General features: G+C 26.8%; 1 protein-coding gene across 1 annotated transcript in view; it reads right to left on the reverse strand.

Moving 5' to 3' along the window:
- Positions 1-8,671: 8,671 nt before the first annotated feature.
- The window catches only part of LOC100571643 (kelch-like protein 2), a 6,975-nt gene continuing 783 nt past the window's right edge, over positions 8,672-14,863 (reverse strand). Inside the window, exons 2-11 of the mRNA XM_016803526.1 lie at positions 13,592-13,738; positions 13,361-13,536; positions 13,112-13,287; positions 12,943-13,039; positions 12,663-12,822; positions 12,507-12,598; positions 12,145-12,447; positions 11,915-12,058; positions 9,031-9,283; positions 8,672-8,948 (exon numbers count right to left, since the gene is read on the reverse strand). Coding sequence (XP_016659015.1) covers positions 8,761-8,948; positions 9,031-9,283; positions 11,915-12,058; positions 12,145-12,447; positions 12,507-12,598; positions 12,663-12,750 — 1,068 coding nt within the window. The 5' untranslated portion in view covers positions 12,751-12,822; positions 12,943-13,039; positions 13,112-13,287; positions 13,361-13,536; positions 13,592-13,738 and the 3' untranslated portion in view covers positions 8,672-8,760. The remainder of the gene's footprint in view (positions 8,949-9,030; positions 9,284-11,914; positions 12,059-12,144; positions 12,448-12,506; positions 12,599-12,662; positions 12,823-12,942; positions 13,040-13,111; positions 13,288-13,360; positions 13,537-13,591; positions 13,739-14,863) is intronic.

Raw genomic sequence — 14,863 nt, forward strand, 5'->3', positions numbered from 1 at the left:
AGTTTTTTTATAGATTAAAAACCTTTTTGTTTAAATGTAAATAATAAGTATTTAACTAAAAATTATAATTAAAACTGAAAAATTAAATTAAACACTAGTAATTTGATCAAAATGTTCTAATTATAAGTAGTAATTTCAATTAATTGGTAAATCACTTATCAGTTATTAGAACATAAAGGGTGAAACAAAATAAAAAATATACATAACAGTATGAGAACTTAAAATATTAATTAAAATTAAAATATTCATTTTGGAATGAAAAAAAAAAATAATAACTATAGTTACCTAGTTTTTTTTTCTAACGAGTTAAGATTAGACCATTTTACACATTAAATTCTACTAGTTAAGTTACAAAGTTAATATGAATTAAAGCTAACTAGTTATGTTAGAAAGTTACTTAAAAAGTAACATTCTAACTTAACTTTAACTTTCTAACTAGTTAGTGCCCAGCTTTGGTCTAAATATAAATATATTCCAACTATCAATTAGTAAAAATGTATCAATGTGACAATAATTTCTTAGTATATATGGTATAATATTTTTTTTAAATATTATAAATAAGGCATGTTTTTGCACTTATAAAATATAATAATGGTAAAACGGCAACAACTGGGAACCGGCCCTTTTAAAATCAGACAGGGGCAAATGCCCACCTTGCCCCCCCCCCCCCCCCCTAAATGACGCCACTCCGTAGAATTGTGGGAAAATTATTAAAAGTTATTAGTTATTACTTGATCTAAACTATGTATTTTTACATGTTTTATATATTTCAATTAATGGTTTTTTTAAACTAATGCAAATTTTTAATTGGAAGGGGGCGCAAATCCTGTGAATCGCCAGGGGTGCCACCAAACCACAATACGGCCCTGTTGGTATGAAATATTTTCTAAATCTTATAGGCATAATTTATGTATTATAATTTGTTCATATTTTATAAATTTGTCATGTCGTAGTACCTCCGTTGGGAGCTGGCCTCTGCATTCTATCAAATCTCCCTTTTTATTTTATTTTTATTTATTACTATCAATTATTGTCTTTTTTTGTTTGAAACGGACTGAATAAGAAATTATGAAACAAAATAAAATATTTTATAAATTTACGATCGATTGCACAAGTAGAATAGGGGTATAATAGAGTAGAATATTAATTGTATGATATTGAAACGTAGAAATAAAAAATATAAAACTAATGTAATGATATGCTCACAGATCATTGTACAAAAAATGCTTTCAAATAATAAATAACGGCCAGACTGTCGCACGTAGAAATCGGTCACATGTTATAAAACAATAAATTATCAATAACAAAAATAGACGAGTACGGTTTAAGCAAGCGTAGCGCATTTATAATGGTAAGAGCAAAGAGTGTTACTTGCTTGGAAATTATTATTTTTATTTTTAAGTTTTATACATTTTTTGGTATTTACGCATATACTTAAGTATCATTTAATAAAGATGATTATAATCATACAAATTATTATTATTATTTTTTTTTTTTTTAATAATGACGGGTATATTATATTAACTGTACACTTACTGTTACTAGGTATTGATTTTCTTCACTGGCTGAGTTGATATGAACTCAATTGTACCTGTTTTTTTTCTGGCGGAGTTTACACTAAACAAAGAAAGTTGTGGCGGTGTTTACATGACGTACAATTACTAAATATGATATCAATAAGATAGTATCACAGTAGTACCTATACTAATAGGTTGAACTAATTTTTAACGAAAATGTTGCATCTGGAAATGTTATTTTAATATACTTTGTAAACGAATTATTTAAAATTAAAAATATAAATGCTAAAATTGATTGTAAAATCAATTTTATTTAAAACTATAGTAAAAAAGGTGGATACGTGGATGTCGCTCTACAGTACAGTATAGGTTACAAGTGGGTCACTGTAATGGATGGTGTTAAATTTGAATTCAATGATATAATATCATTGTATAAGAAAAACGATTCTGAGCGAAAACGGTCAGTCAGACAGACTATGATATTACTAAGTATATTTGATAATATTATTGTGAATAAAGTAATTTATATAAAACCTATTTAAGTTGAACCTAGTTATAAATTGTCTATCATTAGCTATAAAAGTTGAACATCTTATAAATTTTTAACCACAAAATAATTATAAAATAATATATTTGTTAAATGTCGTCAAAATTCGAACTTTAAATGCTTATAAAAAAAAATTGTGCCTATGTATTTTTAATATTTTTCAACTGCTGTTGTAACAATATATCAGGAGCCTTGCATTAAATGTTCATGCTTTTTTACCCAACAAATAAATTTAATTGATATTTATAAAAAAAAACTAAATAATTTAAAACTGACAATGTCCGTAAACAGCTCAACAAGAGTAATAATATTTTCAAAATTTTATGGTGTATAGAAAATGAAAATATAAACGTTCAGTATAATTTTCATGTTTCTACAGTTATTTGTTTTTGAATAACATCAAAATAACAAAATCGCTTCATAAGAAATCGAGTGAATATCCAGTATTGTAAAAATATCAGTAAGTATCATACAAATTTAACTTGATTTGCTTGAAGACATTTTTTTTTTTTGATAAAGATAGACAAACTTATGAATAATCTTGTATTACATTTTCAAATCATAAATTTGAAAAGAAAATGTTTATGAATTTCTAACTCAAAAAAATTTGGAAATATTGTCGTCATTAATTACGTATTTTATCAATATTTGAACTTAAAATACTTTTAAAAAAAGATTGTGACAATGGATTTTTTTCATCTGCCTTTGAAACAATATACTAGGAGCCTTCTATTTAATTTTCAAGCATTTTCAACCAACAAATAAAATGTTATTGATATTTATAGAAAAAAAAACTCAAAAAAATAGAAACTGAAAATGTCCGTAAATAGCTCAAAATAAGTCAAAATATTTGGAAAATGTTATGGTGTATAGAAAATGCTAATATAAACATTCAGTAAAAATTGCATGTACCTACGGACATTTGTTTAAAAGTTGCATCAAAAAGCAAAATCGATTTTCTCAAAAACAGATTTTGCGTAAAAATTCCCGTTTTTCCTTAATTTTTCTTTTGTTTTTCACGGTGTTTTTGAAAACTACGTACTTTTTACTGCCCCCCCCCCCCAAAGTACCAACTAGATTCACTTACCTATCAGAAAAGATACTGTTGAAGAAAATCCAAGCATTTTTACTGTCCTAAAAGGTGATGACAGACACAAAAATAAATAATTTAAAAAAAAAACACACATCATTGTAAAATCAACACATTCATCGCTCCGCTCAGAATCTAAAATATTATGACTAAAATAAAAATAAAAGAAAATTAATCATTAAAAATAAACAAACATTAAAAACATTAAAAATAATAATACATTAGAAAATTAGAATTTAGAAAAAAGTCCTCTAATAATACATATTCAGTAGATTTTATAAGAAACGAACAGTTAGGCAATGTATACAAACACGTCATCCAAATTAAGAAGTTTAGAGAACGTATTATTTAATAACTAATGAGTAGGTACATATACGTACCTATAGGTACATCAATAATTTTATAAAAAATTGAACCTATATGGCTATATATTTATTATTTTTAGTAAATAACATGTAAATGTATGATTGGTGTATAATATACTTATATAATGTAAGTAGATCTGGGTATGTATAAACAATAAATTATATGTATTACAAAATTATTAATAAAAAAATGAAGAAATTACATTTTTAAATGTACGTACTATGTTGATGATTTTAAAATTACGATTACCTTTAATCATTACTTAAAAATATTATCAACTCCATACGACAATTATGGCATTTTTTGCACAGTCTACAGATTATTTCTTAATAATTGTACGAATAGAATTGTTTGTAAATGTACTTATATGGCTCTATAATATTATATAATATGTATGTATATTTTTTTCTCTCACTTTTCAAATGGCCAATGATCAACACAAATTATAGATATTCCAATATCGACTAGTAGGTTACTAGGTTATAATTAATGCAGTGATAGCAAATTTTTCACTATAACATAATATACCTAGTGTGTAAAATGCCGTAAATCGTAATAATATGCTATTATACTCTCATATTATTATCGTCATTAAAACAACTAACAAGTAAACTAAAATATAATAGACTGCTCCCCCTCAATAAAGGACCTTATCGACGACTAAAGGGGCGATCAGTGTTAATATAAAATATATTATTTTATTCTAAATATTTAAACTTCAAGTGCGTATATAATGCATAAAATACGTACCTACTATTTTAACATTTCAAGTACCTATACCCCATAAATTTAATATAATAATTGGCTAAGATGTAATGTTTACTTCTATACAACTGCATAATTTGTGTTCGATAAACATTAAGATTTTACCTACGCCAAGTCGCCAATTATAAATTAAAGTTTCATACAAATAATGAAATAAATCATAATATCTGTAAGTAGAGGTACCTATATCAGTATATTTAATATTATACCTATATTATGCGATACGGCTAGTTTGCATAGTTATTATTTTGATACATTTTCTTATTATACGACATACAAGCACTGAATATTTTAGAAGGAATAAGCCACGCATCGATCATAATAATTATTTATTACAGTGCAATATTTTAAATTTTAAATCAAACAATAATAAATCATAATATAATATTATATATAGGTAACCGTGATCAATAACCAGTTGAACTGTTTGAATGATAATTATGTACTTATAAATACTAATTAATTTGAAGATAAATACATTTTATGAATAAATTACAATGTAAGTATAGCTTATTTGTGTTCGAACACGTCCACACTGAATACGGTGTTGCACTTATAGGTACATTTTCTTTGATGTTCGTTCAATTGCCACCTGTTGACCGAAAATTTTAATGTGAATTTAATTTGAATGAAAACTCACGCAAAAGAACACGTACAGACTTTAGAGGAAACATTGTCAACGAACATGTTCGACAACAAGGTTCGGCCAAGTATGGAACGGCTTAAGACGTGTGACTTATAATGTGCCGCCAGAGAAAAGTGATGGTCGTAAATCGCAATAAAAGTCTTTGCTTCCGGAAAGAAAACTACCTATATAGTATACTTGGAGGCAAAAAAATTTTTGATAAAGCCACCTGTTGGACAGCATAACCCTATCGTTATTTTATTCAGTGCGAGCACACCAGCCATTTCAGTAAAGACTAACAACCTCTCAATACCAAATCCTGCGAGCGACAACTAATGAACTGATGGACTTCTATTGACGAGCAGTAATAATGAGTGTGTTCTATTATTTTTGATAGAAAATCATTAAAAATAGGTTTAATATAGTATTAAGTCCTACGCATTCAGTAAAAAAAAAAACACTTAATATGAATTCCGCGTCGTCTAACTTAATATACTGTGTAATCTAACGACGCGCATTATACCTATATAAATAATATTATATTATGCTCACGTAATTATAATAATATGTAATATGATAATAGGTATTACTGTATTAGGTATAGTTTTCGGAGTGGTATTATACAGCGCGTTAAGATTAATACATACAAACCTGACCAGTTAAGAGGCTGTCAGCGCACCATTTGTTTTCTCACTCTGGCTCACACGCAACATAGACAAAATGCATTTACGCAAAATCATTTTTTCTATTATTATTATTATTATCATAGGCATATTATATCTAATCACGTGACATTTAACTCTTAGCATTTTACTTTTACGCGTCATAATAATAATAATAATAATAATATGGAGCTTGGTGTGGCTCGGTCGTTGGCCTCAGTCACCAACGTGTTCGGAGGTCAAACATAGGACGGCATCTCTCGTTCCCGGATGGGTGACCACCCGGGTTTTCAGTGACCAATCCTCGACCCACAAACACGTGTCACCAGCAACCTTACATAACTCCCATATACAATTTTTTTTTTTTATCTGAAAGGAGAAGACTTCCTACAGGCCACTTGGATTCTGATTTTTTATTTCAAATAATGATATAATATAATATAATTTGTAAAAAGAAAAGCTTAAAATTGTATTATTGTTGAAGACATATTTTAAATTTGAGATAAAAATATCGAAAAACAAAGTTCAATGCGGCCTGTTGAATATAATTAGCATAAATTAAATAAATATAATATTTAAAAACCATAAAATCTACTGCTCACCTAAATAATTAAATACTTGTTCAAATAATTATGATTTTTTTAGATCAAAATATCTATAATAATATATTCTGCTTAGGAATAAGAAATTTAAAACGCATTTACTCAAAAGAGTAAAAACTCAAGAAATAGTAAAAAATGAATTTTGTTGCAACATTTTGTGGATCACTACTCGGCTTGCCTAATCTTAATATATTTACTAATTAACTATTGAGGGGAAGGTTCTTAGAAGTTTAAAATGTGAGATAGCTAAATAGATTATAAATGGATGGATTCTAATATGCTATAATTTATGAAAAAAACCTTAAAATATGCTTTTTATTTTACTTTAAATAATTTAAAAACCTAAACAAAAGTTATGATAAGAAACATGTACTATAACGTGTATAATAGATAATAGTATACGCTTATATTAAAATTTACAAATTTATAATATTTTCATTCACCACGTGGTAATAGACATATTAATAATACATTTTAAATTGAATTGTACATCATATATTGTAATGACACAAAGGATGAATGATATCTAATATATTTAAAGTTAAAAATAATTATACCTTTTCTTTTTAGATTATTTAAATTCAGTCCAACTTGAAACAATCAAACAATTTCCAATTTAATTACAATCAAATTATTGAACATATTATTTTTCTATTATTATTAGTATTAACAAATACATATTATATATTACAGCGTATATAATGTATGCATATAGACTGATTTAAGATAGGTTTAAGATAGACTGGTTGCGCTTCGAACAAAAAAAAGTGGCATGAGAAGACTCATTATTTCAAAAAGTATATTATAGTCTTAATTAACCAATAATTAATTATGTAAATAGATATATTACAAGGCGCTTACAAAAGACTACGAAATGTGAATTATGTTCAAACTGATAAAAAGCTGAAAATGGTATTTCATCAAATACTGCAGCAGAGTTGGTCAATATTAGAACTAGAGGATATTTAAATCATCCTAACCATTATTTATTTAAAATATTGCAAAAATTGGAAATATGTTTTATAAAACATGCAGACTCTGTTAATGCCTTTTGTGAAACTTATGAAGAATTTTTTCAGAACTTTGATTTTAAATTAACATTTACATGCCAAGAACACAGAACTGAAATATTGGCCAGTATATTTTTAATGTACATTATAATGCGAGTGAGGCAATATTCATACATGGCTAATCAAGAAACAAAAAAAAAACAAAACGAAAAAAAATTATCAAAATTAGCTAATCAAATGATAATTTATACATATTAAAATATTTACTTAAAATTAAATACTTTCTTTAATTAATTAAATATATTTTTAAGATTTCAGTATTTCACAAGTATTATTATTATAAATTCTTAATCACTTACTTATCCAACTAATTTAAATTGCATCATGTTTATTCTTTTTGTGTTAGTTGTAATTTACTATTTAAGTATCTAATTAAAATAATATTATATATAAGGAATTTATTTGCTTGATTTATTTTAAAAAGATTTCCTATAATAATGTGTTGTAAATATGTACCTAGTTAGTATGAAATAAAATTAAACAACCTTAATATTGTAGTTCGTAGAATAGTAAATGGTTGACAATGTGCAAAGACCTAAAGTGGAACAGACACTCAGTTAATAATATTGAGGTTTGAGATACCTAGAGATTAAAAATAAGTTAACAATGGTTATAATTAAAATCATTGCAAAATAAAATTACTGTTATAGCACGATTTAGTTAACTTATAGGCGTCGACGCTAGATGACACTTACTGTCAGTCAGTTTATGTTAGTACATTGCATAGTCACTTGGTCAGTAAACTTAACATACGTTGATGCGCAACCAGTCTATCTTAAACCGTGAGACTGACTATAGCAAAACTTTTAATCATACCTGGGTGGCTAAGTATTCTGGATCTATCCAATCTTAAGTCTTTGTAAAATGGGAAGGAAATTGTTGTTGGTTGAATATATATCATACAAAATTTTAAAAGCTGATTTAACGTATTGTTATTATGAAAAAGTTAATTTTAGTTTTTTAATTAAGTTTTCAACATTAGGTTATTACAGCTCAACAATTAGAACCTCTACATTGTTTCAATAGCTTAAATGTGTCATTTTATGTAAGGATTATTTGCATTAAAAATAATAATACTTTCAAAAGTTCATATAATAATAATGTATTAATGTACATACTGTATTTAATTAATCATAAAGACGATTTTAACCTAAAGTTTTACTAATGCCGAAAAGTAAAATAAATTATTTTAATCACATAAATATCATTAAATATAGGTATACTTGATATTATTATAGGGGGACAGACCAACTTCACTCAGAATCAGTTTTTGTATATCTCACCTAATATACAGCAGAGCGTTACCCACTTCCCAAATTTTTAATAATTTATTACTGATTTATAATTATTCTTAATAATACAATTAAGAACCTCAGCTATAGAAATTAAACATTAAATTTGTAAAATTAAAAAAATGCATGTATTGTATATGCTATACATAATGTAAGATACTATAATGCAAAATATTAAAACATTTGTATATCGTACCAAAAAAAAAAATAAAAAATCATGAATGCTAACAAGTTGTAAAATGTTTTGGCCTATTAATGACTACTACTCCAGGTAAACAGCGATCTATATTCATTTTTGCAGTGACCATGGCCCAGGTATTGGTGTTTGGGTTGTAACATTCTACAGAATTCAAACCAGAAGTTTGATTCATTCCACCAACGACATACAATAAACCATTTAATGCGACTACATCTATAATAAAAATTTAATTAAATTCAAAATAATTTTTGGAATGGTTTCATAAAATAGTTTAATTTATTCTACAAAAAGTTACCTGCATATTTTCGAGGTAAATGTATGTCTGCAATAGTTGTCCAAACTCCTGTACTTGGCCTGTATTTTTCAACACTACTCAAAAAGTCTGATCCATTACGACCGCTTACAACATATAGTTCACCATTTAAAACTCCTACACCGGCACAACTGCGGCGTTCACGCATGTTTGCGACTGGTGTCCACATATTAGTACTGGGATTATAACACTCAACAGTGTTTAAAGCCTGTAATGATTGATCAAAACCTCCTACCTACAAATTTAATTAATACAGATTATTGTGGAATAAAATACCTCACGTTAAAAAGAAATCCCGGAATAAAATATTATTGCATTTTTATTTTTAATTACAAAAATATATCTATTATTAATTATTAATTTAAATATTACACAGGTACGGAAATGTTAAGAAATTAAAATTATTATATATTTAACAAATATAATACAAAATTAAAACCATAAAAAAAATTTAGCTTACCGCAAACATTTATTTATTTATTATATATTAATTTATTACGCCCAAAATGAGCAATAGTTACAGTAAATAACATGTACAATAAATTACATTACATAGTTGATAAAGAATATGGTAAACCTGGTGGATCATGAAAAAAATCAAAATTTGTAAATTTATTACAGAACATACACATATGATTTAAAGGGCTATAGTAACTGTAATTCTGGCGGTGGCAGTCGATATGAAATAAAGAGTGATTTCGAGAGTTGAATGTAGGTACCTTAAATTTAATCTTAGTTAATAGATCGGGACAATCAATTTGGTTATTAATAAGTTTATATATATAATTAACATCATTAAATAATTTGCGTTTAGATAATGGATCTAGGCCACATTGTTTAGCAACAATATTAATATTATTTTTTTTAATAATAATAATAATAATGTATATTTGCAAACAAATGTTAAAATAAAAGTTACAATAAATAATACAGTATAGTTTGTTTGCTCACCTATAAGCAAAGCTTGTGGTGAAGTTGAGAGGTTCTTAATTTAGTCATTTTATTCAAATAATATTAATATGTAGTAGGTAGCAAAAAAATAGACATGTAAGGTTTATCATTACAGAATAAAGTTAAAATTAAATTCAGTATAAAATAAACAAAATTATGATGAGGTGATCATAAATTGACAGGTGTTAATTGTGCGACATCCAATATCATCACAATATGAAAATAAAACAAAATGAATAGATAAAATACATAAATAAATAGATAGAACAACAATTTATACATTGGATAATACATAGGTACCGCTTAAAATGAATAGTTAGGATAATTATTAATATTTATTTCTAAATTTCTACAAAGAGTTATCGCTCGATTTAGGCAACTCTTGCTACCAAAATGCTTATGGCAAATTGGTGCTATTATATTAATATTTTTTTTTAGCCTTGTATTATAGTTATGATAACAATTTCTAAAATATTTTTTATGTTTAAAAGCTTATAGTAGGGTACATTTGGTAAGCAATCTATAGAAACTGAGTACATTAAATTCCTCATATAAATAATCAGTATTTGTATAACTAGATAATCTTAAAATAAATTTAATAATCTTATTCATGATAACTCTAACTTTGTTTAAATGGATATTGTAAGTCCCTCCCCATATCTCTATCCCGTATGAAATTACTGATTGGACAAAAGATATATATATAACTCTCAATTGCTGTTTATTGGATATGGATCTCAAATCATTAAATACAAAAAAGAATTTTCGGCTAAGTCGTAGAATATAGCTAATATGTGTCACATATGTGGTATTTATCTAACGTAACTAATATTTCATCACAAATGTTAGTTGTTGTTAAATTTGAAGAAGTAAATACGAGATTGAGCATTGAGCCCTTAAAATTTGAATGCGTGTTAACTTGAAAAAAATTATTATAAGCATAGATATCAAACATTTCATTGGCCTGAGGTGTAAGTATGCTGTTAGTAATGAGTCCGGTACTATCACTGGTAATTACAGTTGTTGGTAAATTGCAGTCACCGGCAACAATGTATTGTACATTACTGCCAAACTTAGATAAGACCCAATCAACTGTTTGAGCGTGTATTGAATACAAGCTGGTATGACTATTTGGTGGGATATAACAAGTTCCAATTATAAACATTAAAACCTTATCGAAAGTAACAGCAACGAACAATTGATGAATAGTGGTATTAGGTATATCTATAATTTTAGACGAAAATATATTACTAACGCATATCGCAACACCGCCGCCTATATTACAGTTACTGATTGCATAGTTCCTATCTGATCTATAAAGAGAGTAGTTATCAAAGCCCAGTTCACAATCATTAATATTATTATTTAGCCAGGTTTCGGTTAAAATCGAAGTTAAAATAAAATAATCGAAATACATAGCATGAATATTGCGTCTAAGTAAACATAATTTACAACGAAGACCTATAACATTTTGATAATAGCCTATAAAAGATTTACATTAGTATGGTTTGTTATTAAAACTAAAAGAAGTACTTATAAGATTATCTAGGTTACCCGTGTAAGGTGTATTTATGCTTACCGCAAATATAAAAGATCATTTAGGACTAAAACTAATTAAAGTTAAGTAGTAATAAAACACAAATAAAAAATGTATTTGAGTTTTTGTACTTCCATTATGTAGGTAGTTTTGACGATTAATGAAAATGAATCAGTTCCCGGTGAAATTATTAAATCATTGAATCGTAGAGGTATATGTACAAATATATATATTAGTTGATTATCAACTTGAATTTATCGAAATGTTTTATTTTGTAAATATATTACACGATTCTTTCTCGGGAGAATTTTATCATTCCAATTCCAATTATTATTATAACAAATATAATACAAAATTAAAATCATAAAAAAAGTTTACCACATATAAAAGATCATTCAGGACTCCAACCGTAAATAAAGATCTCAAAGTATTCATACTGGATATCATTCGCCATTTTTGAGTATTGAAGTCAAAAACTTCGGCACTTTTTAAATCTTCATATCTATCATTTGATCCGCCTACCTTAAATTAAATGCATAATTTATTGATAAGCGCTAATTAACAGAAATAACAATTAAACTAATAAATTATAATTTAACATTACTTACAGCATAGATATTATCATTTATTACACCAACACCTAAAAATTGTCGTTCAACTACCATGTCGTCAGTTAGTTGCCAACGTGGTGGATTTTCAGTTATATCTAGCATATGAACACACCGAAAAGGTGATAAACCAATTTCATAACCACCCACATCAAATACCAAATTGTGTTTAATTACGACTAGACTATGTCGCCTATGGTTGGTAATTAATTCCGGGCCAAAATGCCATTTCTCTGTCATTGGATCGAAATATTCTAAACTTTTACTTAATCCAGGCTGAAGTTCACCAACAACTAATATAACCTGTTATAATTAAATTATTAAATATATTGGAAAGATATATAAATTATACAGAATCATACCTTATCTCCATGCCTTGGTCTATTTCTTATGCTTTGTGGGATAAGCTCTTCTCCTTTGAGTGTTTTTAATGCCTCAAATACGTAACGTTTACCTTGAATGTTATAAATAAATATAAATTAATTCACAATGAAAGCATATTTAAAGAGGAAACCTACATTCAAGACAATTCTTTATAAGGGTATCCTTAGCTACTTTTTTTCTTATGTAATCTTTTGATGTTAATGCTAAACGTACATGTTCCATTAATCGGGGTAAAATACAATATTCTCTTGATTTCAAATCATGTTTTACCCAGGTAATTACGCTTTCAAAAACCTAAAATATTAAATATACTTATAAAATAATTAGACTACATAATATTACATATTAGAAGGTTTCTGAATTTTGCTTTCACCAATAATAAAATATAAAAATAATCAATTTTAGTTTGCCTACTTTTTTTTCAGATAGAACTATAAGTATGTCACTGGATATCAAATATATTACTTGTTCGAATGATGAGGATAGGAATTCGTCACCACCAATTACTTCTCTAAGAATCAAAATATTACAATAGTAAATAAAACGTCCTTATAGAATTTTAATAATAAATTATATTTCGTACGAAAAGTGTTGAAGAATATATAATTCTGATATTTTTCTCAATTTCGTACAGCCATGTAAATCAGCTATAACGTTAATACCAATACAATTTGTGGGGCAGAGTTGTGACTGTAAGAAATCACAACATGCATCTTCAACTTCTTTTAACTCCAAGATATCTACAGCTGTTAACAAGTTCTTGAGAAATAAACAATATACAATTAAAATAATTTAGTTTTCTATAATTAAATCAAACTTTATCTATTATTACTTGGACGTTTTCTTTAGTCACCACGATTTCCCCTTGAGTAAATGAATTTTACTAAAAGCCGTAAAGCGGTATAATCTACATTTCTTATTGCCACAAGATTATGATTTTTTCTGCACGATTTGTGAAAATTGCACGGAAATACGGACTAGCTGCTGATAATACCACTTTATGTACCTCTACAAAAAAACTTTATTAATATTTTTCTAGTAGTTGAAATCATCTACCACTTACTTCACTAAGGTCTGGAATCCTTTATACATATCGACAAAAGATGATTTTTTATACGTTTTGGATAGTTTACATTTTCTAGATTCTGGTATTTGATTAGTATTTTGCATTGTGAATTGTATATTAAGTCAAGGTATGAATGCCTTTAAACTAAAAAAGGACATTTCAAAATTAATTATATGTATCGATAAAAATTGTTAATTATCCTCTATGAAAAAATAATAAAATCAATTCTTTTTTTTTTAATTGAAATCTGAAAAAAACTAATTTTCGAAAAGCATACCTACTTGAAATCAAAATCAAAAAATTGAATTGAAAAAATTGAATCAAAAGTGGAATGATTCTAAAATATTATGGAATTATTTTTGTATGTTGTTACTAACATTATATTGTTTTGAGATGATTTGTATAATATATTTTTTAGTAAAACATTGTTGAATCCTAAGTAGGTTGGTAAATACCTAGTAATATGTTATACCTTTAAAGTATATAACTTAAAATCTGTAAAAGTATCAAAATTAATTTGTATAATATATTTAATATTGTTACACTCAGGCTAGTATTGAGACATTGAGTTCCTCAAAAATGAAGTGATGAAGTTTGTTTTTTTAGAATGTGATGTGAAGAGGTTATTACATTGAGACACTAATTATTCTATGAGTTATACCACAATGAAAATGAGACACAGGGTGGTTCACACTGAGATATTAATGATAGTTAATAATTGCAATAATCTTTGTACAGTTTAAAACTTAAGGTTATTAAATTTAGCAGCATCTAATGGAATACTTTTCATTTATCACTAAATTAACTGAGTCTTCAATTATTTGGTACTAAAACTACCATATTTGGTTTTTCTTACTCGGTTCTTAACCCTGTGTCTAAAAGAAAGTTAATTTAATATGTATTAATAACTATTCCCTATTTTAATAAAATTTAACACATTAGATGTGATACATTTAGAGCCGTTCGTACAATGTCTGATAACATTAACCGACAAAATTTCTTTAGTATTACCAATGGAATTCTGCCGGTTAGTCTTAACCGATACTTAACCAGCCATTATGAACGGCTCTAAGGGCCCGTATTACAATAGTTGGTATAAGTCTAGTTTACCGGGCACCATTTTTTTTTAAATTTTTTTTTTTGAAAAGGGTTGTTTTGACGAGTTAAGAACGATGGTGCAAAAAAAAATTTGCGGAAATGACTATTTTGGAAGTTATAGCTTCCCAAAGTTAACGATTTTACGTTTATACGCGTGCGCGCAACACTACT

This window comes from Acyrthosiphon pisum, chromosome X (genome assembly GCF_005508785.2).
Source record: "Acyrthosiphon pisum isolate AL4f chromosome X, pea_aphid_22Mar2018_4r6ur, whole genome shotgun sequence".
NCBI classification, from domain to species: Eukaryota; Metazoa; Arthropoda; class Insecta; order Hemiptera; family Aphididae; genus Acyrthosiphon; species Acyrthosiphon pisum.